The 25,467-nt window shown below is 35.3% G+C and overlaps 1 protein-coding gene across 1 annotated transcript in view; it reads right to left on the reverse strand.

The window, feature by feature from the left end:
- The window catches only part of LOC121369783 (vascular endothelial growth factor receptor 2-like), a 71,910-nt gene that overhangs the window by 10,679 nt on the left and 35,764 nt on the right, over window positions 1-25,467 (reverse strand). Inside the window, exon 9 of the mRNA XM_041494842.1 lies at window positions 17,928-18,065. Within this exon, the coding sequence (XP_041350776.1) occupies window positions 17,928-18,065 (138 nt within the window). The remainder of the gene's footprint in view (window positions 1-17,927; window positions 18,066-25,467) is intronic.

Below are 25,467 nucleotides of genomic sequence, written 5' to 3' on the forward strand. Positions count from 1 at the left end.
TCAAACAAATGTTTTGATTTAAAGGTCCATGGTATGTGCTGTCCTGTCTGTGCTGCTACTTGGTAAAAGCAGTCATGTGGTAGTATCATGTTTCTTAAGTCATTCTCTAGATTAAGGCTTGCTAATACTGAATAACAAATATTTCAATATACATATTTTTTCGTACTAAATTAATGCTGTAAATAGATTGTTACGGGGACATTCCCAAGTTTGCTGCATTGTAAGATGTTTCCGACTAATAAAATATTTCTACGATTAAACTTACATATGAAATATATTTTCTTGTTTTGAATATTCAATGTGTTTCTGGTCGTCTTAATATTTGTAAGAAGCCCCAACTGAATTTTGTCTTCAAATAATTTCGTATGTACGAAAAAATAGTTTTTAGGAAATAAAATGAAATTTAACCTAGTACAAATATTAGAACGACCAGAAACACGTTTAATACACAGCCACTAATATTTTATGCACAAAAATATATTTGATATGAAATTACACACATCAAAAAGTCTCTGTTAGTCAATAACATCTTAAAAATTACAGCAAACTCAGGAATGTCCCTTTGAAATGGGCCTCAAATGTTCACATTGATAATATCAACAGACAGAAAAACTAATGGAATTCAAAATAAATAATTTGAAGAATATTAAAGAAAACTAAATTAACATAATTGGCATTTCTTTTGTAGTTTGTATACTAGTGACCTGATTGAAAATTAAGCTAGGCTCAGTGGTGTAGTGAGGGAGGCCACAGGGGCAATGCCCCCCCCCCCCCCCCCCCATCAAACTTTTTTTTTTTTTTTTTACTGTATTAAATTTTATAAAATTATACATACATACATAGTGTGGGTTGCCCCCCCCCCCCCAATAGTGGGTTGGCTCCTCAATATAAAATCCTGGCTATGCCAGTGGCTGGGATGTTATTAAATGCACATTCCTTTCCTTTTCTTTTGCTGTATCCCACTGGCAGATCTAGAAGACACTGGGGAAAACTGAGAGAAACCTTATTCTGACAGTGTAAAAAATAATTGTAACCCTTTATTATTCTTTAAATTATGACCTGTTTTCTAATTACGAGTGGTTATGAAGTTACATTTGATCTTGGGAGGGGTAAAAAATGTTTTACAGCTCTTTAGAGAAGTATTTTAAAGCATGACATGAAAGCAATGGTTTCATATTCAATTTCAAAAATTAAATTTTATCACCCTCTCTACTTTAATACAAGTTTTCTGAAAGATTGACATCTGAATTTTAAGTCCCCATCTTGGATTCACTGTATCTATTCACACTGTAGTAAGCTACTACAAAACCTTTTCCGACCCACCACATTGAAAACCATGACATTTTATCATTAACAGTTAACAATTCACTATCAGCAAACAATTTTGTCATTTGCAGTCCTTGAGCAGAACAAATGACTCTCTTTGTAAACATCGGCCATTCATTATTACGAGCAATTACGTCTCTCGCTCGCTCGCTCTCTCTCTCTCAACACGTGCTTCAGAAATGTTTTCTTGGCTACAAGAGATCTCATTGGTGGGGTATAGTCTGTTGACCTAGTGGGACAAAGTGAAAATCAAGTTTTCACAATGAGAATCGCTGTAATACTTTGCCTCTAAGATGATTTCCCCTCCATCCATTCACTCGGTGGTATTAGGGTATGTACCTGCCCTAGTTGTATTGGAACATGGCAGCTACACCGTGGCGGTAAACACCGGACATATTAAATGTCCCCAGGTGACGCATGCTTGCTAATACACTGTCTATTTGTGCTCACATCACTTTTATCCCCCCATGTTTGCATACAGTCCTGTTTTGGTAATGATAAACACACAAGTCACAATCCGGTCCTAACACCGGCTGATTTACTAAATGCGTCTGCTTGCATTCCAAGAGCAGGTCGTCCATTTTGAGACGTAATCTCCAAGTAGGTAATATACCTTGCATCGCGCAGATTTATCTTGCTCAAGTTAAAAGACTTGGCTTCAGTTCATAACATCTAGGGTCTGGTGTTGTTTTTTCTTCTTTCTATCCCTACCGCAGCCAAACACAGTGCACAAGAACCAGGGCCGATGTTTGTAAAATTTGAAAGTCCCGAATGAAGACTTTATCAAAGAGTCTAGACTTTATCTACATACATTTTGTATGGCGTTGCCATGACATTAAAAATCTTCAAACTTTATTAACACTGTGAGTCCAAACTTCAAAGTTCTATAACCACAAGGTCTTCATTTCATCATTACTCAGTAGTGTTGTCCCATTGGGCTATTTCTCGTTCCAGCCGGTGCTCCACAACTAGTGTAACAAAGGCTGTGGTATGTACTATCATGTCTGTGGGATGGTGCATATAAAAGATCCCTTGCTGCTAATCGAAAAAGAGTAGCCCATCTGTACTAATATCAATAATTTAATATAACTTAAAACATTAACAGAATTTTGGTTACAACATTAATAATTTTAGCAACATGTTAATGATAGTATAAAAGGTGGTTTTGGTGCTTGTGGTCAGACAGTTGTAATATTGATTGGAACACTGACATGACTGGGAGGGGCATCATGGGGGCCATGGCCAATCACACCTCTTTTTTTCCATTACCTTTTATATTTGTATATTTGTCTGTCAAATGTGCTGGGGTGTTGTTAATCATTCATTCATTCATTCATTCATTCTGTGACCCCAAACACTAGACAATATAGGCACCCATACCCCTCAATATACATTCCTGGCTATGCCAATGAGTTAGAATGGGAAACTCTCAAATGTGATGTTTGTCCTTAGAAGGGACTGATTTTGTAAACCACTCTACATCCCCATGCCTGAAACAAATTACACGAGTCCATGTCTTCCACTAGTATCTGGCAACAGATGCAAATAACTATATCTAAGCAGTGACTGAAAACAGCTCCCCTGAATTTTCTTTTGTGAGAGTCATTGCTCTTCTCAGAAATTAGCATAATTTAATTGTTAAAATTTCTTTCTCATTCTCTCTTTCTCTCTCTATCTCCTTCTCTGTCCATCTCTCTCTATTTCCCACTCTGTCCATCTCTCTCTCTCTCTTTCTTATTCTCTTTCTAACTCTCTCTCTCTCTCTCTCTCTCTGTTTCTCTCTCTTTCCCTCTCCCTCTCCCTCCCTCTCCCTCCCTCCCTCCCTCCCTCCCTCCCTCCCTCTCTCCCTCCCTCCCTCCCTCTCTCTCTCTCTCTCTCTCTCTCTCTCTCTCTCTCTCTCTCTCTCTCTCTCTCTCTCTCTTTTTCTTTTCTCTCTTTCTTTTTCATTCTCTCAACCAAATGTTGAAATAACATTTTCCTTTCCTCTTCTCTGTGTGGCTGCTTAAAACATGTTTCACTGTTTTCACATTTTTTATCCTTTGATCCCTGAATTTGCACTAAGGTTCTTGACCATTAACAGTCAAAACCTGGTATGTGACCTGTGAAGGGAAAGGTCAAAATGAGTGGAGGTCTGTGGTATGGCCAGCTGTATTTGCAGGTCAATTTACTGTTTGCTAGCCTGTTTGTTGCACAAACTTTGAAAATAGTTCCTTGCCAACAATAATCTGATTCATAACATCAAACTGGAAATGAAGTAATTTTACAAAACAAAATTCGAAAACAATTTAAAAACAACAACAACAAAAACAACACTCTAACAACAACAAAGAATATGAACCAAGCAATGCACTCTAACTGGACTGCAGCTTGTACTAAGTATACAAATCGAGCTTTAAACCAGATAATATGATTAAAGTGCTTTCAAGAAAAATCATTACCAAATTAGATAATGAATGCTAATACTTGAGCCAGGACTCAAAAAGTAAACAAATTTTGAAACTGCATTATGACACCCCCTCCCGCCAAAAAAACTAACAAAAACAAACAAATAAAAACCCAAACAAAAAACAAACAGAAAATACAACCTATGAGTCAAAGATTGGCTCATTGAGATGGGCGGATAGAGGTGCAAGGCATAAAAAGACAGACTCACTTGTTTAAAGACTCACTAAAGGGAGAGAATGCATGTATTAGTTTTTCAAGTTAATCCCAGATCAGTGATTAATGTTTCTGGCAGAGATAAAAACATTCTTCGAACCAACAAGAAAATTGACACAGAGCTCGTTGAATACATAACACTATTAACGGTCTTCCGAGCTGGATTATCCAAACGTTCCTAACTGGCAACAAATTGACTCTGAGGAGAGATAGCTTGAGTGGAAAAGCCCCTGTTTACCTTACAGAAGATCTATGAACTTTTAAGCAAGGGGACTGGCTCTGTGATAGGGTAATCGCTCAAAGCCTGCACTAAAGACTGGAACATTTATCATGCCCTGCCCAGAATGTTCATTCAAATCTGAAATGGCAAAACCATCAACATTCAAGCTTGTATCTCTGCACAAGGAAGAGACCATCTATTGGAAGACAGCCACTCCTTAGGATGATACATCCTCCCTACTTCAAATTAAGGAGGACTGCCACTCACAAATCTTGACCTATACATGACAGCCCAAAGGCCATAATAGAATGCTCTCATGAATCACAAAGGTCATGACAGTATGTGTTCATGAATAAATCAGGTGATCCATAGACACACTCCAGGATGGTGCATCCTTCTTACCTCCTAATTAGGAGGACTGCCATTCCCAAGACTGGTTTGATACATTTCAACCTGCACATGGCAGTCGAAAGATCATGACAGCATGCTTTTATGAATCAAGTCATGTGCTCCATTCATAGGAAGACAGCCAATCCTAAGGATGATACATCCTTCCTACTTTGTATTTAGGAAAACTGTCATTCACAAGACTGATTTGACAAATCTTGACATATACATGGCAGCCCAAAGGTCATAATATCATGCTGCCATGAGTTAATCTGGTGATACATCTGTAGGAAAACAGTCCCCCCCCCCCCAGGATGATACATCCTCCCTACTTCATATTTAGGAGGTCTGCCACTCCCAAAGATTGGCTTGACAAATCTCAACAGGGGTGGACCCAGGATTTTTTAAAGGGGGGGAGGGGTCACAAAATTCTAAAACGGACAAGTTTGAGTTTGATAAAGGCAAATGAACCAAGCTCCCAAAGGGAACAAGATCTTTAAAGGGATTCTGCATGGGGCAAGCTCCCTGGAAAATTTTGAAAGAAAAGTGCTCAGAGATGCATTTTCAGGGCAATTTAGTGTTGTACAGTAAAGTATTCTTATAATGAACTGGAAGGGACCATGGTAGTTAGTTTGTTATAGCAGTATTTCGCTGTACACATTTGCATAAGTTGGTTATTAATGTATAGGGAGATAAAACGGGACTTTACAATCAGTTCGTTCTACGCAGTAGTTTGTTCTAAGCACGTTCGTTATAAGTGTACTTTACTATATATTGTGGATGATGATTTAAAAAACAAGGAAGGAAGGAAGGAAATGTTTTATTTAACAACACACTTAACACATTTTATTTACGGTTATATGGAGTCAGACATATGGTTAAGGACCACACATATATTGAGGGAAAAAGCCTGCTGTCGCCACTTCATGGGCCATTCTTTTTTATTAGCAGCAAGGGATCTTTTGTATGCATCATCCCATAGACAAGATAGCACATACCACAGCCTTTGATGTACCAGTTGTGGTGCACTGGCTGGAGCGAGAAATAGCCCAATGGGCCCACTGATGGGGATCGATCCCAAACTGCCTGCGCAACAAGCGAGCACTTTGCCACTGGGCTGATTTAAAAAACAAAGTCATTAAAAGGGACAAATCCAACAAGGTGTTTGGGAGCATCATTGGACCCCTGTGGCACCCCCCCCCCCCCCCCATCTAGGTCTGCCAATGCTCAACATACACACATCAGTCAGGTGTTCCATCTATAAGGAGACAGATAATCCTCAGGATGATACATCCTTATTCATTTCCTAGTTAGGAGGACTGCCACTCCCAAGATTCAGCAACACATTTAATGGTGACTCATAAGAAAAGTCAAGATATTGTCAAAATGTCTATTTTAAAAATGCTCATAGTTTTGTCATTCAAAGTGACAAATTTACACCTGGTTGAGACAGAACTCGGTGGATATTTTGACAGTCCTGGTGATATCAGGTGAAGAGCAGAACATCTATCATGGCCAACTCTACCTAGGCTGAGGGTAAGGCGTAGCCCTGTGGTAAAGTGCTCTCCTGATGTGTGGTCAGTCTAGGATCAATCCCCACTGGTGGGTCCACTGGGTTATTTCTCATTCCAGCCAGTGCACCACGACTGGTATATTAAAGGTTGTGGTATCTAAGACTTTATGTCAAAATTACCAACGTTTTAACATCCAATGGTAGATGATTAATAAATCAATGTGCTCTAGTGTTGTCATTAAATAAACTTTTTAACTATCCTAGCTGGATGACAAAACCATTACTATATCCAATTTCATATCTATGCAGATGATCAAGGGAAGTATTGACAAAAAGTTAAAGTTTGTTTTGTTTAACTAGAACATGTTGATTTACTAATCATCAGCTATTGGATGTCAAACATTTGATCACTTTTGACATGAAGTCTTCAGAAACCTGGTACATTTTCCTTTAATAGCATTAAATCTTTCACAGACAGGACAGTACATACCATGGCCTTTGATATAATAGTAATGGGGAACTGATTGTTATGGAAAACCTAGTGGGAGTTTTGACAAAGTTAAAATTTGTTTTGTTTAACAACACCACTAGAACATGTTGATTTATTAATCATCAGCTATTGGATGTTCAACTGTAAATAGTCAATTTTTCCATTATATTCACCATTTGATGTAATAGTCGAAGGGCACCGGCTGTGATAATCCCAATGGGAGTTTTGACAAAGTCATGATCACAGGCACTCATGAATCACTATCAGTGATGATAAACTGTGAATGTATCTTGCTTCATCAGAGACTCTCGTCATAAGCACATGTATTGTAGTAAAATCCATTATTGCCTTTACCAAAATGATGACTTGTGTATATTCAAAATTAAAAAACAAAAGTATGTAAAAAGCAGGACATGATGGATGTCATGAAGAGTGGAACATTTATCATGACCTGCCCAAGTGTATCACTGACACACATATAAAATAAAATATAATTAGTTGACATAGCATTGTGAGTGGGAGGGTGGGTGTTTGTCTAGTGGAAATGTTTATGGAACAGAAATTAAAGTTTATTTTGTTTAACGTCACCACTAGTCTAGCACTAGTGTACATTGATTTATTAAATCGGCTATTGGATGTCAAATATTTTGTAATTGTGACATGCAGTCTTTAGAGGACACTCACTACCTTTTCCATTAGTAGTAAGGGATCTTTTATATACACTTTCCCCACATGCACGGGGCGGGACGTAGCCCAGTGGTAAAGTGCTCGCTCGATGCACGGTCGGTCTGGGATCGATCCCCGTTGGTGGGCCATTGCGCTATTTCTTGTTCTAGCCAGTGCACCACGACTGGTATATCAAAGGCCGTGGTATATACTACCCTCTCTGTGGGATGGTGCATATAAAAGATCCCTTGCTGTTAATCGAAAAGAGTAGTCCATGAAGTGGCGACAGCGGGTTTCCTCTCTCAATATATGTGTGGTCCTTAACCATATGTCTGACGCCATATAACCGTAAATAAAATGTGTTGAGTGCATCATTAAATAAAACATTTTTCTTTCCCACAGGCAGAACAGCACATACCTTGGCCTTTGGGATAGCAGTCATTGGACACTGCCTTGAATGGAAAAACACAACAATCTGACTATGGGTCCAATGAGGAGATTCAATTCCATGACCCAAGAACCTCAGGTGAGCACTCTATCAACTGAGAAAACCCCACCAAAATTGATCACCAGTCAATGTTTTTACATATAGACTGTTAATAGGATTTTGGGGCAGGGTTGGGGGCATATTTCAAAGTACAGTCATACTTGGGTCTTTGATGTGTTAATCAAAGCATGCCTGAAACATGGAACACACACACGCATGCATGTATGCACACATGCACACACACGCACACACACACACACATGCACAAACACATGCACAAACACACACACAGACACACACACTCACACACAGACACACACAGACACACACAGACAGACAGACACACACACACACACACACTGACCAGTCCAATTGGCTTCAGTTGAGCCATTCACTTGGCGATCATCTTAATCTTCATCTCTAACCATATAACCGACCATATATATATATATATATATCCACAGTTCTTTATCATCAGCTCTAATAAGCTGTGGCCATTGGGTGTATTCACGGACAAATGCTGGGATCTCTGATAGCAATCAAAAGGTTGATTTTGCCTTTCCTTGTACCCAGTTGGAAGATCTTGGAGCTGATAAGATCTTTGAAATGAAACCCTTGGCAGAACATCGTCATGGCCCTCGGGGAGGGGGAGTGTGGAACGACGATTGCGGGGCAGGAACAATCAGGAAATCAGTCTTGGTGACAAAGGGGACCTACCTGACTCTGACAGTTCAAAGTGAGGCCGCAAATTAGCAGACAAACCCGGGTTTACTAAATACAGTTCATTATCGGTTTGCTTCAGACAGTTTAATAAAAGTGTTGCCAAGGTTACACAGTTTACCCCCTTGTTGTCAATGCTGTGGTTTATGTCTTTATAAAGGTGGAAGATTGGTTAAGTTTGATATTATTTTCTGGGTGGGTTTTTTTCTTGTTTTTTTATATAGGTGTGGTTGTTTAAATAGGCAATTACACTCAAATTACCTTTCATGGTTTTCATCAATGGTGTTTAGTAAAGAGGTATAGCTTCACCCAATTTAACCCTTTAAGTGCTATAGTTCAAGCAATTCGGAAAAAATATAACAGTTTAATTATTGGTTCATATTGGTTAGTTTCTCTCAATTTAACCTTTTCAGTGCTATAATTGAAGCATTTCAGTTGAAAGGGTAAATATATTTTAACTAACAACTGGTTTAAATTAGACAGTTCCACTCACTTTAACCCTTAAAATGCTGTTTTTGTGAATTTACTATACTTATAATTTTCATTTCAAGACACAAGAACAGTGTCAAGGCCATGATGTCTTGCATGTTGCATACTAACATCATTCAATCTACCTGAGTACTAGATAGTTAAAATAAATGGATAGCGGCATTAATCTTAACTAATACCACATTTCCACTTTCTCATAACATTTTGTAATGCAATGTGAAGAACGCTTTGGGATGTTTAAAAAAAAAAAACCCATGGGGTATTAATGTTGTATAAAAGATGAGTTTGTCCTTAAACTGCTTTTAATCAGCTCATTGTACCATCTACAATTGTTGCAAAAAAATTTAATTTTTTAAAAATAATTTTCAGGACAGTAACATGTTAAAGGCCTTGCCACTTTATAAGTCCTGGAATTTCAATGTAAAATCATTTAGAATAGATAAATGTGCCCAGACAGAATATAATATTAAATACTAAAACAGAACACATATAGGATCTAGTTAATATTCTTGAGATTAAATTAGACAGGAAACATGGAACAACAATCAGACATGATAAATGGAAATGACACAGATAGAAAGATACACAGATAAAAAAAAATACAGAAAGAAAGATAGACAGATGAAAAAAAAATACAGAAAGAAAGATAGACAAAGAATACAGAAAGAAAGAACAAAAAAGGAAAATTAAGAAAAAAGAAAAAGAAAGACAGAAAAAAATATAAAAAAATGAATGAATGAAAAAGATAGACAAACAAAAACACAGACATGATAGATGGACAATACACACAGAAAGACAGAAAAAGGATGAAAGAAAAAGAAAGATTAAGAAAAAAAGAAAAAAGAAAAACAAATAAAGAAAGAAAGAAAAGAAAAAAGAAAGAAAGAGAATGAAAGACAGAATGAAAGACAGAAAGAATGAAAGAAAAAAGAAGACAGAAAAAAATGCACAGACATATTAAATGGACAATATACACAGAAAGACAAAAAATAATAATAATAAAGACAGACAGACAGACAGACAGACAGACATGTTTATAAGTTAATATGCCCACAAAAAGTGTGGCTATGTCATGTGAATGTACTGCAGGTATAGGCTTGGCTGACATTAATGTTGGTGATGAGTCCATTCTCAACAGACATCCATTTAGCAGCTTTGTGGGAAAATTTGTGTAAATGGATGGAGATAAATAAACTGAAAAGCTTCAATTTTATTCCCCGATTCCTGCTGTGGTTTTATGACCAGGGAATCAAGGGTGTAATCTTTAACCAGTTTTTGTAGTTTGTTTCATTCATGTGGATTTAGCACATCAAAGACTCCACAGTAATGAGGTATTTAAATGTGCAATTTATGCCAAGAACAGTCAGGTGTGAGGATTAAACCTCTGACCCCTGCTGGCCTCAATAGAATAGTCCAAATGAAAAAATAAACAGTCTAATTTTCAAATATAGGTGTGACAGGATGTGCATTACCGAACACATAGAGATAGAATAAGTCATTATTGTATGTTACAGTAGATGTTTTTTTCCCCTGCAAATAAAATAAGATATTTGTATTGATGCATTTTACTTACTTGTCATGATGAATATCACTTACAAACATATAAAGATTTAAACAGTTAAGCTTTTTTTTTTTCTTTTTTTTTTTATTAATTTATTGAAATATTTAAAAACAATTTCATACATGAATAAATCCCCAACAAAAACAAAAACCAACAGCATTATCATAACGTAAATTAATATTTTTGTGCTAGTTTTGTCATATACATGTATTCATATACATGTATTCATATACATTTCATATACGTCATATACATGTATTCATATACATTTCATATACATGTATTCATATACATGTCATATACATGTATTCATATACATTTCATATACATGTATTCATATACATTTCATATACATGTATTCATATACATGTCATATACATGTATTCATATACATTTCATATACATGTCATATACATGTATTCATATACATGTCATATACATGTATTCATATACATGTCATATACATGTATTCATATACATGTCATATACATGTATTCATATACATGTCATATACATGTATTCATATACATTTCATATACATGTATTCATATACATGTCATATTCATATACATTTCATATACATGTATTCATATACATTTCATATACATGTCATATACATGTATTCATATACATGTCATATACATGTATTCATATACATGTCATATACATGTATTCATATACATGTATAAGGATTGACAAAAATCATGACTTAAAAAACCCAACCAATAAGTAATAATATGGACTGCCAGTTGAAGTATGAGTTATTTAATAATTCATCTGTCAGAAGTCTTTCAAGACATATTTCGCATTCATGTCATTGATTTTAGATACAGTCCAAGTCTTCTCAGGAGAATAAAACAAAAATGCCTAACAAGTAACCTTTCATAGATTATATTCTAGATAAATTTGCAAACATTAAGAATACACATTTTCTGAATTCTTGAAATTGCAAAGGTTTATTGATCAGATAAGTGCTACAATTCAGTGATCATATTTGGTACCAGAAAAAACATCTTTTAAAAGAGAACTCATATGACTATTTTTGTACTTTGCTATTTGTGTTCATATTACAAGTATACAATGTAAGAAAAGATATGAATTTAAATAATTTTATGGTTCATCTGTACTATGTTTAAAGGCTGTGTTGTTAGGTTGGGTTTTTTGTCTGTGATTTCTACTTACTAGTATAGTCAGTTCAAAACCCTGGCATTGATCTGTCCCGAGACAGATTTCTGGTTATCCAGAAACCGGCCCCGGGACAGACATGCTCGAAGCTTTAGTAGCATATGAGCATGTCTACAATTTACCTGAACCTAAACCCTGGCATTGTGTGGTGTCAAACCTGGTCACAGATTATGCATAATTATTTACTGAATTATTATAGTAATTTTAATTTTTTTTTAAATGTTTTAACAAAGGACTAAGTATATGTTGTTTTTTCTTTTGAATTTGTGACAGAAACACCACATTGTTTTAACTGACAAGAATTACATTCATTAAAAGACCAAACAAACATATTACATCACAATTCTCTAAAAAACAAAAAAGTCTTTCCTTCAAGATTACCTCTAACCTAGAAGCAAACCAAACAACAAACAAGCTCAGTCAATAACTTTCATTTGATGCAGCTTTGATTCTTCAAATGTGCATTGCATCGACTAAAACCAGAGCCGGTGGACCAAGTAAAACACATTTAAACACCAACGCCCCGACATTCTCAGCTAATAGACTTAAAAGTTCATCATTTGCCTTTGGTAAATTGCATAGGTTGAAATTTGCTTCTCTTGCAACGGAGGAACATATCTGAGCTCCCGGGAGAGTGGGTCTCTGTTTGCCCACCAGCTACAGGTTAGTAGAAAGAATCCTGCCTGCTTTGCTAATCTTCTCAAAGATAACCCCTCGACAAACAACAACACAACAGACAAACACAGAGCATTGTGTAAAACTAAGTCCAACAGCGCTCTTCTCTGTGGTATTTTGGCTTGAGAGCAGGCTGGAAAAACATCCCCTGTTTGCACAACAACATAGATACAAACTCCAAGTTGAATCTGTGTATGTTTAATGTTTGCTGTAGCTGACATGGCAAATGTGTTGAAGAAATAGTTAGAGTTCCCAAACAGATTTGTGAGATTCCCTTTCCTAATGCCACCGTTTCCCAGCATCAAGTGGACACACGTGCTTTAATTCAAAAAAAAAAAAAAAAAAAAAAAAAGCATCATGTATGAAAAGGCCACATACAACACATCTAAGTGGTAGAATCCATCTTTTTCTACAAATTATGACAATAAAGGTGAAACGTCTGTTTGCCGGAGACAAGTCCTTATTTGCATATTGGAAAGACATTCCAGGAAGGTGCCTTCAGATCCGTTTTTCGACCCTAAAACTGATCAAATGTAGCAACAGTCACGTACATGGCAAGCAAGTCGCCGACATTTTGGCTCCACTTGCTCGGAAATGTTTTTGAAAGTATTCTTACGTTTGTAGAAAGTCTCCAATTTTGTCTTTAAAGGTATGGGTACTGACGACACAAAGTCTGGAAAGTGTCGTAGACATTGAGGAACAATTTTAATTCCCTTTTCAAGCACCGAGTTGTTTTTATATAGTTAGTTAGATCATGTGATCATGTGACCATGTCAAAGCAGGGGAGGTAACAAGTGATCATTCAGGTACATGCACCAAGGATTATTCTGTCCCGGGTCAGATCACTGGCTATCCAGAGACAGGACCTGGGATAGACATGCCTGAATCCTTAGTGGTATAGGGGCATGGTAAAATACTCGAAGTCAAACCAAGGATTGGATGAGCTAGGACACACCTATAGAGTAGATGGTAAGGGACACAAAATCAGACGGTTTGTATCTGATTAACACACTGAGTAACTAAATGGCCTTATGGTATTTCATAAGTATTTGTGAACAGAGGAAAGCAAATAACATACCATTTAATTTAACAATATCTTAGTAAAAGAACCCAATAGTGGATGGAATGAGAAATAACCTAGTGGTCCTGCTGAAGGAGATTAACTGTGATCTGATAATAGCCTACCTATGAGCTGAATTCAGTAACCCACTGCTCTGTAGACAGTCTACCTACAACAGAGCATCAGTGGACAGAATACCACTGAGCTACAGTCTGGGCTGATAGACAGATGGGCGGATGGATGGATGGATTAATGTGTTTCAGTGTGTGGGTGGGGTTTGTTTTTTATGTGTGGATGCTTGGATGGCTGTATGAATGCATGGTGGAAGGATGGACACATGAATGGATGGGTGAATGGGTGAGTGGAATTTGAATGTGGATATTAGGTGGGTTGATGCAATAATGGGTGAGTTTATGTGGGTTGCTTGGTGGATGGATGGATGGTTCGATGGTTGAATGGTTGGATAAATGGGTGGATGGATGGACAGATGGATGGATGGATGGATGGATGGATGTGTTTCAGTGGGTGGGTGGGGTTTGTTTTGGATGTGTGGATGCTTGGATGGCTGTATGAATGCATGGTGGAAGGATGGACACATGAGTGGGTGGGTGGATGGGTGAGTGGAATTTGAATGTGGATATTAGGTGGGTTGATGCAATAATGGGTTAGTTTATGTGGGTTGGTTGGTGGATGGATGGATGGATGGTTGGATGGTTGAATGGTTGGATAAATGGGTGGATGGATGGACAGATGGATGGATGGATGGATGGATGGATGTGTTTCAGTGGGTGGGTGGGGTTTGTTTTGGATGTGTGGATGCTTGGATGGCTGTATGAATGCATGGTGGAAGGATGGACACATGAGTGGGTGGGTGGATGGGTGAGTGGAATTTGAATGTGGATATTAGGTGGGTTGATGCAATAATGGGTTAGTTTATGTGGGTTGGTTGGTGGATGGATGGATGGTTGGATGGTTGAATGGTTGGATAAATGGGTGGATGGATGGATGGATGGATGGACAGATGGACAGATGGATGGATGGATGGATGGATGGATGGATGGATGGTTGGTTGGATAGATGGATGGATGGATGGATGGATGGATGAATAAATGGATGAATAGATGGATGAATAGATGGATAGATGGGTAGATGAATAAATGAATGGGTGCATGTATGGATGGATGGATGGATGGATGGATGGATGTATCTATGAATGGATGGATGAATGGATGAATGGACAGATGAAAAGATGGATGGACAGATAACTGAATGAGCAGACGGAAAAAGTCACAGGCAAGCAAAATCCCAGACAAAGAGACCGCCAGGGTAATAGAGGAAAAGGAGTGAATTCGTGACTGCTGTTTGAAATGTCAGCAGACGTCTGCTTGTCAAGTGACTCAACTAAATATGTCAGCCATAAAACTGACAAAATGAAGCATTTCATCGATTATCAGCTCATTTCAAATCAAAGCTGACACCGGAAATAAGATTAATTATTCATGATTTACTACGATAAGGATCAAATATCAGAGTGAAATCACTTGAACTGAGTGTATAAATTGACTTGTGTTTGTGTGTCTCATTCTGAGTCAATAGAATGCTTAGAGTAAACAGAACGAGTCTGACATTATTGAATACCATCAATATTTCCAATAAAAACCATTCTGTTATGTACAGTAGTTAAAAGGTTGGCTTCTTTTTTCTTTCTTTTTTACGTCTAATGTAATAAATAAGATTTCATTTTTTTAGTTTGAGACAATATTGCTTGCTAATTACAGTTACTAGTATAACATCATGTAATTGTATAACACTTTGTAAGCTTAATTACAAAGTTTATTTACTTGTTCCAGAAATTATTTGTTTTACTGGCTTGACATTGTTAATATTTTATTAACCACTTTTAATACATAAACAAACACCAAGACATACCTTTCAATATGATTTACATACAGATGTTTCATTACTCTAAACAAATTGCTAATTTGATACCCAAAATTCAGTTTAACAGGTATACACACAAAAAACAAGTCTACACGTGCAATGTTTATTTATGTATTATAATTGTAATTGTGTGTATCAGTCATTTTTAAGATGGGCAGCATTGCTTTATTGGTCATGAAATTACAAAATTTTAAAACAAAATGTTCTCATAAAACATATTATATATTCTATTAATAAGCAAGGTGATGTTGTTGTTGTTGTTGTTTGGGGTTTTTTTGGGGGGGGGGGGGTTTGCTTAGTTGGGGTTTTTTGGGCTTTTTTGTTGGTTTCTTTTAATTTCATCTTAATACATAAACTACATTTGCAAAAAAACCTTTAAAATAAGGTTTAACAAATGTATAATATAGAGAAAAGGTGAGATAAAGCGAGAGAAATAAAGAAAAAAAATAGAAAGAGATACAGATAAAAGGATATAGAGGAAAAGAAAAAAGAGAAATAGGATTGAGATAGTGAGATAAAGAGACAAGATTAGAAAGAAAATGGATAGAAAGAAAAAAAGATATAAAAACAGACAGACAGAGACAGATGGACAGACAGAGACAGATGGACAGAGAGAGTGAGAACACAGGTGGGAATATTGCACAAAACATGTTATAACCCCAACCACAAGAATGTGACACCTGACCTAAGAAAATAAATTGATATATTTTCTTCCTATCTGTTATGAACACCTGCATGGTTTATAGCTTGTGGAAGGAATGCACCAGAAAGGATAAAATATCACCTGTTTTGTATCTGTTATAATTCTTTTCTTAGACCAGCTTGACATATTTTGTACAGGGACAAGAGAAGTGCTAATAAACAAACATATAAACCTGATGAAAGATGCTTAGAAAACTACAAAAACGCAATGTTACAGTGCCACGGTCATTATTAGGATTGACATTTGTAACTAGTCAAATCTGTATGGCAATCACTGGTGCAAAAAGGACACTTCAGGTGTATCTACCTGTCTGCAGATGTGATTAAAGACCACCTGCGCACAGTGGCAATGTTTGTTGATTTTTTGGATGGCCTTTCAATACAGACCTGTAATGAAATATACAAAGGTGTTTTTTTTCCAACTAAAGTGAAACCTCTCAAAACCAGACCCTCTGTAAATCGTAATTCCCTCAAAACCGGATGTTTTTCTTGGTTCTTTTTTAAATATCTGTTCAGAAGAGAACCTCTCTAAACCAAATATCTCTTAAAACCAGACTTTTTACTTGTTCTCAAGGGTGTCCAATTTAGAAAGTTTCACTGTAGTTTGTAATGGTTTACCCACCTTTTCTGCAAAAATGCAAGGACTTAACTGTTAAATATATTACATTTTACATTTTGGAACTGACTTTGAAGTATCACTTTACAAAATCCAAAGCTAACATGATTAAAATTTCAATTTTTGTCAGCTCAGCTGTTGACAATATGCACACCTGTGATGATTAAAATTTCAATTTTTGTCAGCTCAGCTGTTGACAATATGCACACCTGTGATGATTAAAATTTCAATTTTTGTCAGCTCAGCTGTTGACAATATGCACACCTGTGATGATTAAAATTTCAATTTTTGTCAGCTCAGCTGTTGACAATATGAACACCTGTGATGATTAAAATTTCAATTTTTGTCAGCTCAGCTGTTGACAATATGCACACCTGTGATGATTAAAATTTCAATTTTTGTCAGCTCATCTGTTGACAATATGCACACCTGTGATGATGAAATACATTTGATGGACAACTCACAAATATTACTCCCTTTTCTGGCATTTTTAATATTTATTCCCTATCAACTCTGCCCCAATCACACATGCTCTTTTGTTACTGTCTGTCACTTTAAAGTTTTAAAACAGAACATTTAAAATTGCTCCTTTTTGATCATTTGAAATAATTATTGTTAGGAAGGAAGAAAATATTTTATTAACACACTCAGCACATTTTATTTATGGTTATATGGCGTCGGAGAAACAATAATTATTGTTGTTGCGCATATATCATGTATGGCAATCAAACATAGACATATATGTAACTACATGTATCAATACTATCATATACATCTTACATTTTATTTAAAAAATAAAATATCATAAGTTCTTGTTATACCAGGTATAATTGTTTATACATGTACATGTATAAACAAATATGTATTTCAACTTAATTGCTGTTGTACATTTACCGGTAATTCTAAAACATTTTCTATTGAAAGACAAGGTACCCCAATCTTGACATTACCAATAATCTGGGACAGTAAAAATTAAAATACAAAAAATCCAAAAGCTGAAAAACTAATCAAAACTTCCTGTGAGAAAAAGAAAAATTAATCAAAACAGGTTAGAAAATGAAATTCAATTATGTCATCCTTAAGATGATGATATAACTGTGTTGTCTCATCTATGGTAAAATGATTTTTTTAAAAACATTAAAAAGAACACATTTAAAGCATATCTTTTGATGGGTTTCTTTCCGGATGATGGAAAGCAATACAGAAGAATAGGCAGGAAGTGGGTACTTACATCTCATCTGAACAGTTGTCAGGTTTCTCCATCCGGTAGCCCTGTCGAAGTTCTGTGAGCAAATCTCGGTTTGGAAATATAGGATATGGAGTCCCACCAAATGTGACAATCTCAAACAAAACAATTCCATACGACCATCTGAAAAAATCATCAAAAGTAATACTTGTACCATATAACCATTTTAAAACACTTCAACAAAACCATAAGACCATCTAAAAAAAAACATCACAAATACCATATTACCATCTGAAACAAATATCAAAAACAATACTTGAACCATATGACCATTTAAAGATCATCAATAATGCCATATGGCCAATTGAAAATATCAAACAATAAAATTTTACCATCTGAAAGCCTAAAACACAATATCATATAACCATCTAAAATATTAAATGGTATAATATAGGTATCTGATAAATCAAACATAATTCCATTTGACCACTGAAAAAATAACCAAATTAAGTCTTAAAAAGGTCACATTCTATACTGTATGATATTCTCAAAACCCTCCAATACAATACAATCTGAACATCTGAAAAGTAGTAAACAATACTATATGACTATCTGAAAAATGTCAAACACAATACTATATGATTACTTAAAATACATGTATCAAACAATACATTATATTATATACCACCATTAAACAAATACATAGAGAATAACAGATTAATGACATAGATTGTTGGCTTTATCCTGTGAAGCTAAGAATGGGAAACACTGCAATCTCATTGACAAAACCGTAAAACATGATCATGGCTGTATCTCTGCACAATGCAGAGTTGAATGGCCAATTGGGAAAATAGTGGTCGATTCCATGAATCTCTAGTGCCTTATTTATAGGAGAACAGCCACTCCCGAGGAGATACTTTACTGGAGATTTCATCCCTCCTGCACTGCTGCAGAGGACTGCCACCCAGACTAGTTTACTAAATTAAAACTAGTACCAGACAGAGCTCATTAGCTGTGATGACATGCACTCATGAATCACTGTAAAAACTGATATCAGGTGTTTGTGAAAGATGAGCATATCCTGCCCCACCGGTGGTATCCATCATGAGTACTGTCACCACAGAGGTCTTGTTGAATAGAATTCTCCATTCGTCCAAACAGGATACAGCCAATAACCTACGTAAAATTAACCTGTTATTATCTCTATATTTTTCATTAATCTGCTATTGTTTCTATCCTGCACGTTAACAAGAAGAGTGAAGAAATCATCATAATTGTTAACTTTCAAAATTTAAATTTCCATTACATTCATCACAGCGTAACATTATCCTATTATTGGTCCAGTCATAGCATTGTGAATTTGTTCATTTCTCGATGAAAATAAAAATAACATTTTTAGGGAATGTTGCATGGGATGATGCCACTTTATATGGGTAATTAGTCTTATTGACCAATGTTTAATGATTTTGTTAAAATCAGAATAAAATGTGATCTTTTAGTATTAGTATTATTAAGTATGATTCAAATTTAATTATAAGTATTGTCTGTTATTCCTTTTATGTCATCTGGGTATGAACAAAAAAGAATTTGCAAACTTATCCGTGAAGTGTGAACAGCTTTGCAAATTCAGTTTTCAGATGATTTTATTTTTCATACCCTGATGAACATAAAAGAAATAACAGACAATCCTTTAATAAGTTCAAGGTAAACAAACTTTTTGTAATACTTACGATGTATAAAATCATGACTTCATTTTTGTAAAACATTATTTTGTTTGAAATTAATAATATAAAGAATATGTAATTAAAAATTAAGTAAAACATATCGGTCAATTCAGACAAGTTGTAGAAGTTTATCACTTTGCATTAAATGATCACTATAATTGGTTAATGCAAACAGTCGTTGCAGTATAATAAAGATACAATTTTACATATGATCAAAAAAGAAATGACTGAATTTTAATTGATACTTTTTTCTTTCTTTTCTCTTTTTTTTTAAAACTTTTGGGCCCATTTGAAAGAATGTGTTTATATCACTGCGATTTTTAACAATTATTTCACAACACACATTATTAACAATAATGGGTTTTTCTATACTTGAAGTTTCTTAACAGCTTATCGCCTCAAAGACATACATTTTTAGAAGATCCAAGGGAGACAATGCATGTTTTATGGCGCCTACCATATACCGAATGATCACGACACAAACCGCGACAGAAATGTCGATTTCTGTCAGCACAGCTGTCGAGGATGTAGAAAAACAAATTGAAATGGCGCCGTATAAATATTTTAACATTTTTTTTACTAATGTTAGAAAAATATTGAGACAAACAAAAATTAATAAACATGACATCATTTTGTTGTCAAGTGTGATATTTCGTGTTTGGTTTCGAATATTTTTGGAAGAGAATGATTTGTTTTTCTATTTGGCAGAATTAACTTTTTTGAGCCAGGAAGCAAGTGTCTTGAGCCTATTATGAGTTCCACACATAAAATGTTTGTAGTGTCGACATTTCGAGTCTGCGAATGCAAGGGAGACAAGTTGTTCTGTCTTGCATCTTTGTGTATTTAAAAACACGCCAAGAATATCTTGACGAAAAATGAATTTTTGTCATCACAGCTGTTAACATTGTCAATGGGTATAATCATACAGGCATGCAAAAATATTTTTCACTTTTCTTTGCATTTGTTGAAATTTTCAAATATAACATTTTAAAATTAAAATACATTTGTCTTGAAGTTATATTTACAAGTTTTAGCATTTTACTTTTATTTTGATATTCATTGAATAAAACTTATTTCTATGTAAAACAGTAGACACATTGAAAAAAATGTATTCACATTATTTATTTTTAGAATATTAAAAAAGTGTCCATTGAGTATCAAATTTATGTTCTGATGGAAATAACTAATAATAATTGTCTTTATGTGGGCTGGTTGGCGGATGGATGGATGGATGGATGGACGGATGGATGGACAGACGGACGGACGGACGGACGGATGGATCGATGGATGGCGAGAAAATATTTTTGTCAACTCGATTGTTAATAAATTGCAAACCTATACTAATAAACAAAATTTGTATATAATTTTGTTAAATGCAAATTATTATTTAATATGCCATGTTATTTTAGTGAATAAAAAATGCTGTATATAATTTAATATACCACATGTTATTTTATTGAAAACAAATGCTGTATATAATTTAATATGTCACCTGGTATTTTAGTAATAATAAATGGTGCATAAAATATAATATACTACAAGGTATGTTAGTGATAATAAATGGTGCATAAAATTTAATATACTACAAGGTATGTTAGTGATAATAAATGCTGCATACACCTAACCCATAAAACAACATTGTAGACTATCCCCATCTCAGCTATATACCTACTGATTATATTCCCTTCACCCAATTTTAATCCCATTTAATGCCTATCCAGCTTTACTTTACATACTTTTACAAAATATACAAGAAAATAAAATTGTTATATTGTATGACAAATTCCTTTTGCAACAGTTTTTTTAAATGCATGTAAATATCGAAACTTCTTGTCTTGATCAGTAGAAAATGTAAAGCAAAATAACATGCTACAGATTGGTGCTAGACTATGCATAAAAAAATACATATTAAGAGAAAATTAGTCCAACACCAGACTCCTGTAACATTTTTTAATACATTCCATAACCCTGTATCTTTTACAGCATATTAACATAAGTCTGTTTCAAACAAGAAAGTTCCTTTCTACTAGTATTTGTCTGATTTTTGTTACAAATTTCTACCTTGCTCTAGTTTCATATTTCTGAACACAGAGATGTGCAGCTTAAAGAATATCACTTGGTGAAATTTATTTCAAATATTCATAAAAGGATTAAAAAAATATATATAAAAAATAAAAACATATTATAGTTAAAAATGATCTTGACCTTACATGAAGGTCACATGCATATTCTTAAGATGTGCAGGTGAAAGAATGTTAACAAAATGTCTACTCTAATGCTAGGATCAGACTGTAAACTATCATAATGCAGTTGACCAACTCGACGGTTGCATTGTAATTTCACCAACTCCCGACTTATAACAGGTGCACTTAGATTAACAACTAATTTATTGTAGAAGTTGTATATGATTAAAATCATGTTGTAAGAGTGCTCAGTCATGATAGCAGAAGTTTGCCAACTTTGTCGAGGCATTTGGTAGTTTGACCCTAGCAAAAAGGTAAATGATGAATCAACATCTTTACAGATTATGGTAATAGCAGTCCTGAATGTTTAGCCTACTTACTTATGGAACTGATCATAAATTGGAAATTTCTACATGTCACGCACTTCACTTTCTCTAAATAGAACAACATCCTTTCATCACACTGCTATAAATCCAGGCCATGGAGTACAACTGATTATTCAGTACCAAGGTTTATGATATACTAAAATCAGGTGACATTTTACTGAAATCTGGTGACATTTTACTGAAATCAGGTGAGATTTTACTGAAATCAGGTGACATTTTACTGAAATCAGATGAGATTTTACTGAAATTTTGGTACAGAAAAATTAAACCGAATGCTAGGAAGGAAGGAAATATTTTATTTAACGACGCACTGAACACATTTTATTTATGGTTATATGGCGTCAGACATATGGTTACGGATCACACAGAAATTGAGAGAGGAAACCCCCTGTGTCGTCACTTCATGGGCTACTGTTTTCGATTAGCAGCAAGGGATCTTTTATATGCACCATCCCACAGACAGGATAGTACATACCACGGCTTTTGTTACATCAGTTGTGGAGCACTGGCTGGAACGAGAAATAGCCAAATGGGTCCACCGACAGGGATCGATACTAGACCGACCACGCATCAAGCAAATGTTTTACCACTGGGCTACGTCCCGACCCGAATGCTAGGATGTGATACCTTGGAAGTTAAAAGTAAAACAAGTCTATGACCCTCCAATGAGTATATGATGCCTCATTAGTGAGTATTGTACTATTCTTTTTTCATTTTGTTAGTGTACATGTAGGTTAGTTCTGTTCTTTACATTTTTGTTTGTTTGTTTTTTGTTTTTGATGTTTGTTTTTTGTTTTCTTTTGAGGGTGTTGTTTTGTTTTGTTTCACCTCATTTTGTTTCATTTCATTTGGGGTTTATTTTGTGTTTTTCTTGTTTAGTTCTGTTTTGCTTTTCTTTGCTGATGTCCTATTCAATTCTGTCCTGGGTTTTTTGTGTTTTTGATTTATTTATTTTTTAATTGATTTTTTTTTTTTTAATTTTGAAAACTAAACTTTGTTTTGACTTTGAAGTTTCAATAAAAATATTTTAGATTTGTTTGTTTCTTCATCAGTTTGAATTATAGTTAAGTATATTAATAAAAATGAAATTAATTATAAAAATTAAAATGACCGAGTCACCTCAAAGATGGTGTCTCACAATAAAACCAAAAGGTTTATTCCACTTACATGGTTAGCAAATTAAAAACCCCCACAAAACCCCCCCACCTACAAACATTAACACAGAAACAAAGACATTTTGGTTAGCAAGTTTTGTGCTAGTTCGACTCCATATTTATTATACATAAAAGATCCCTTACTGTTTTATTTGTAGGAATGGCCGCAGTGGTTTTCTCTATCTCTTTCTCTTGACCAATTGTCAAAATAGCTGTAGTTTTAAAATGTGCTGAGGTGTCATATAAACAATTATTCCTTTGCTTTTCTTATTTATACAATTATTCCTTTGCTTTCTTTCTTTATTACATAGTGTTACTTTATGGAACATATATCACAACTTTCTTAAACAAAGAATGAAACAAAACCAACAAAAATGGGGGAGGGAGGGGAGAAACAATAAATCCGGGACTTTAACAATAAATGGTAGCTTTACCAATTGAAGAGGATAACAGTTACTCATTTGTTTGTTAAACTGTGTTTGTACAAACCTCAGAAAACCCTAAACCCAACAGTGTAAACATCACATAGTTGTTATATAACGTGTCAACCAATGAGAACATCTACCAAAAAAAGTGTCAGTGGGCTATGCAAACAGTTCCCGACTGCTGTTAAGTCCTCACTGTTACAATGCTGTCCCATAAAGGATGTCCGCAAACAAAAACGAAATAATTCCCGATCTATACGGATTGCAGATCAATGAGACAGACAGCCATATTGGTGGATGAACAAATTTGTCTTGTTCTTTTTTTTTTTGCTGACACATCGAAGGTGTGTCGCGCGGAGGCCAAGCTGACTAAATTGACACACTACGCAAGGGCAGGGCTTTATGATCGGCATATTTTCGTACGGATTTCGTGTAAATCCTCGGGAAATTTGTCATGTTTTGTCAGCATAGCTGTCTGCAATGCTTCCAATCCCCCATGCCGGCGCCTCGTAAATATTTAGTAAGAAAAATATTTCTCGGAACAAACATTGATGGAGAGAGCATTTCGACAAGCAAACACTGGCAACAGTTTGTAGCAGTGTGCGATGTTTGAACGTTGTCTCCCAGTATGTCACATGTCAGCAGGTACGTATTACAGGTACACGGCCCACAGATTAATAAATCAAAGCCTTTTTATAGTCGGTGGATCAATAAGCAAAATGGAGATATTCCAAGCTTAACATGAAGGATATTGTAGATTAGCAAATGGAGCTATTCCAAGCTTAATGTGGAGGATATTCCGGATTATCCATCATCATAAGTTGGTCTAATCCTCAAAGGTTCCAACAGGTAGCACAAGCTAAAATCAGTACCTGTATGAGTCTCGTGCTAAACATAAATGGCTGGTTTTGCGAAACCTGGTGTGTTGGTTTTTTTAAACACAGGTTTTTATGCATTGTAAATGTATGTAGTATGGCAAACCAGGATTTGTAAATTTGGTCCAAACTATTTGAAGGTATTAAGTCTTTGGTGCTTGGTACATAATTGTATGGTTAAAACTTAGACTGTAACATGCAATGGTTATTTTTGTCACACTTAGGATGTGACAGTCAAAATAGTATAGTATTGGAGGACTCATTCCTCACACAGTTTTAGTCATGCTTGGACAAGAAGGACATGTTTTATTTAACGATGCACTCAACACATTTTATTTACGATTATATGGCGTCGGATGTGACAGTCAAAGTAGTACGGTACATGTACATATTTTGTGAATACTCCCGGCTACTCTGTGGAAACATTGCACCCAGGACTGAAACTGGATAAAAGAATAAAAAATGAGTAAACGATGATGATGATGATACTGGCCTTGGTAGTGTAGTGGTTAAGTCATCACACTTAAGGCTGGTAGGTACTGGGTTCGCCTCTCAGTACTAGCTCCCATCCAGAATGAGTTTAATGACTCAGTGGATAGGGATCAGGCAACTACACCAAGTTCTTTCTCATTAACCAATAACAACTAACCACTAACCCACAGTCCTGAACATACAGCCCACATAGCTGAGGTGTATGTGTGCCCAGGACAGTGTGTTTGAATGCGAATTGGATATTTACTGAAAATAAGAATGAATGAATGATGAGAAACATACATCATACATCAGTTACCTAACAGGATACTTGTTGGATATTTACTACAACTGAGAATAAATGAAT

Source organism: Gigantopelta aegis, chromosome 4 (genome assembly GCF_016097555.1).
Source record: "Gigantopelta aegis isolate Gae_Host chromosome 4, Gae_host_genome, whole genome shotgun sequence".
NCBI lineage: Eukaryota > Metazoa > Mollusca > Gastropoda > Neomphalida > Peltospiridae > Gigantopelta > Gigantopelta aegis.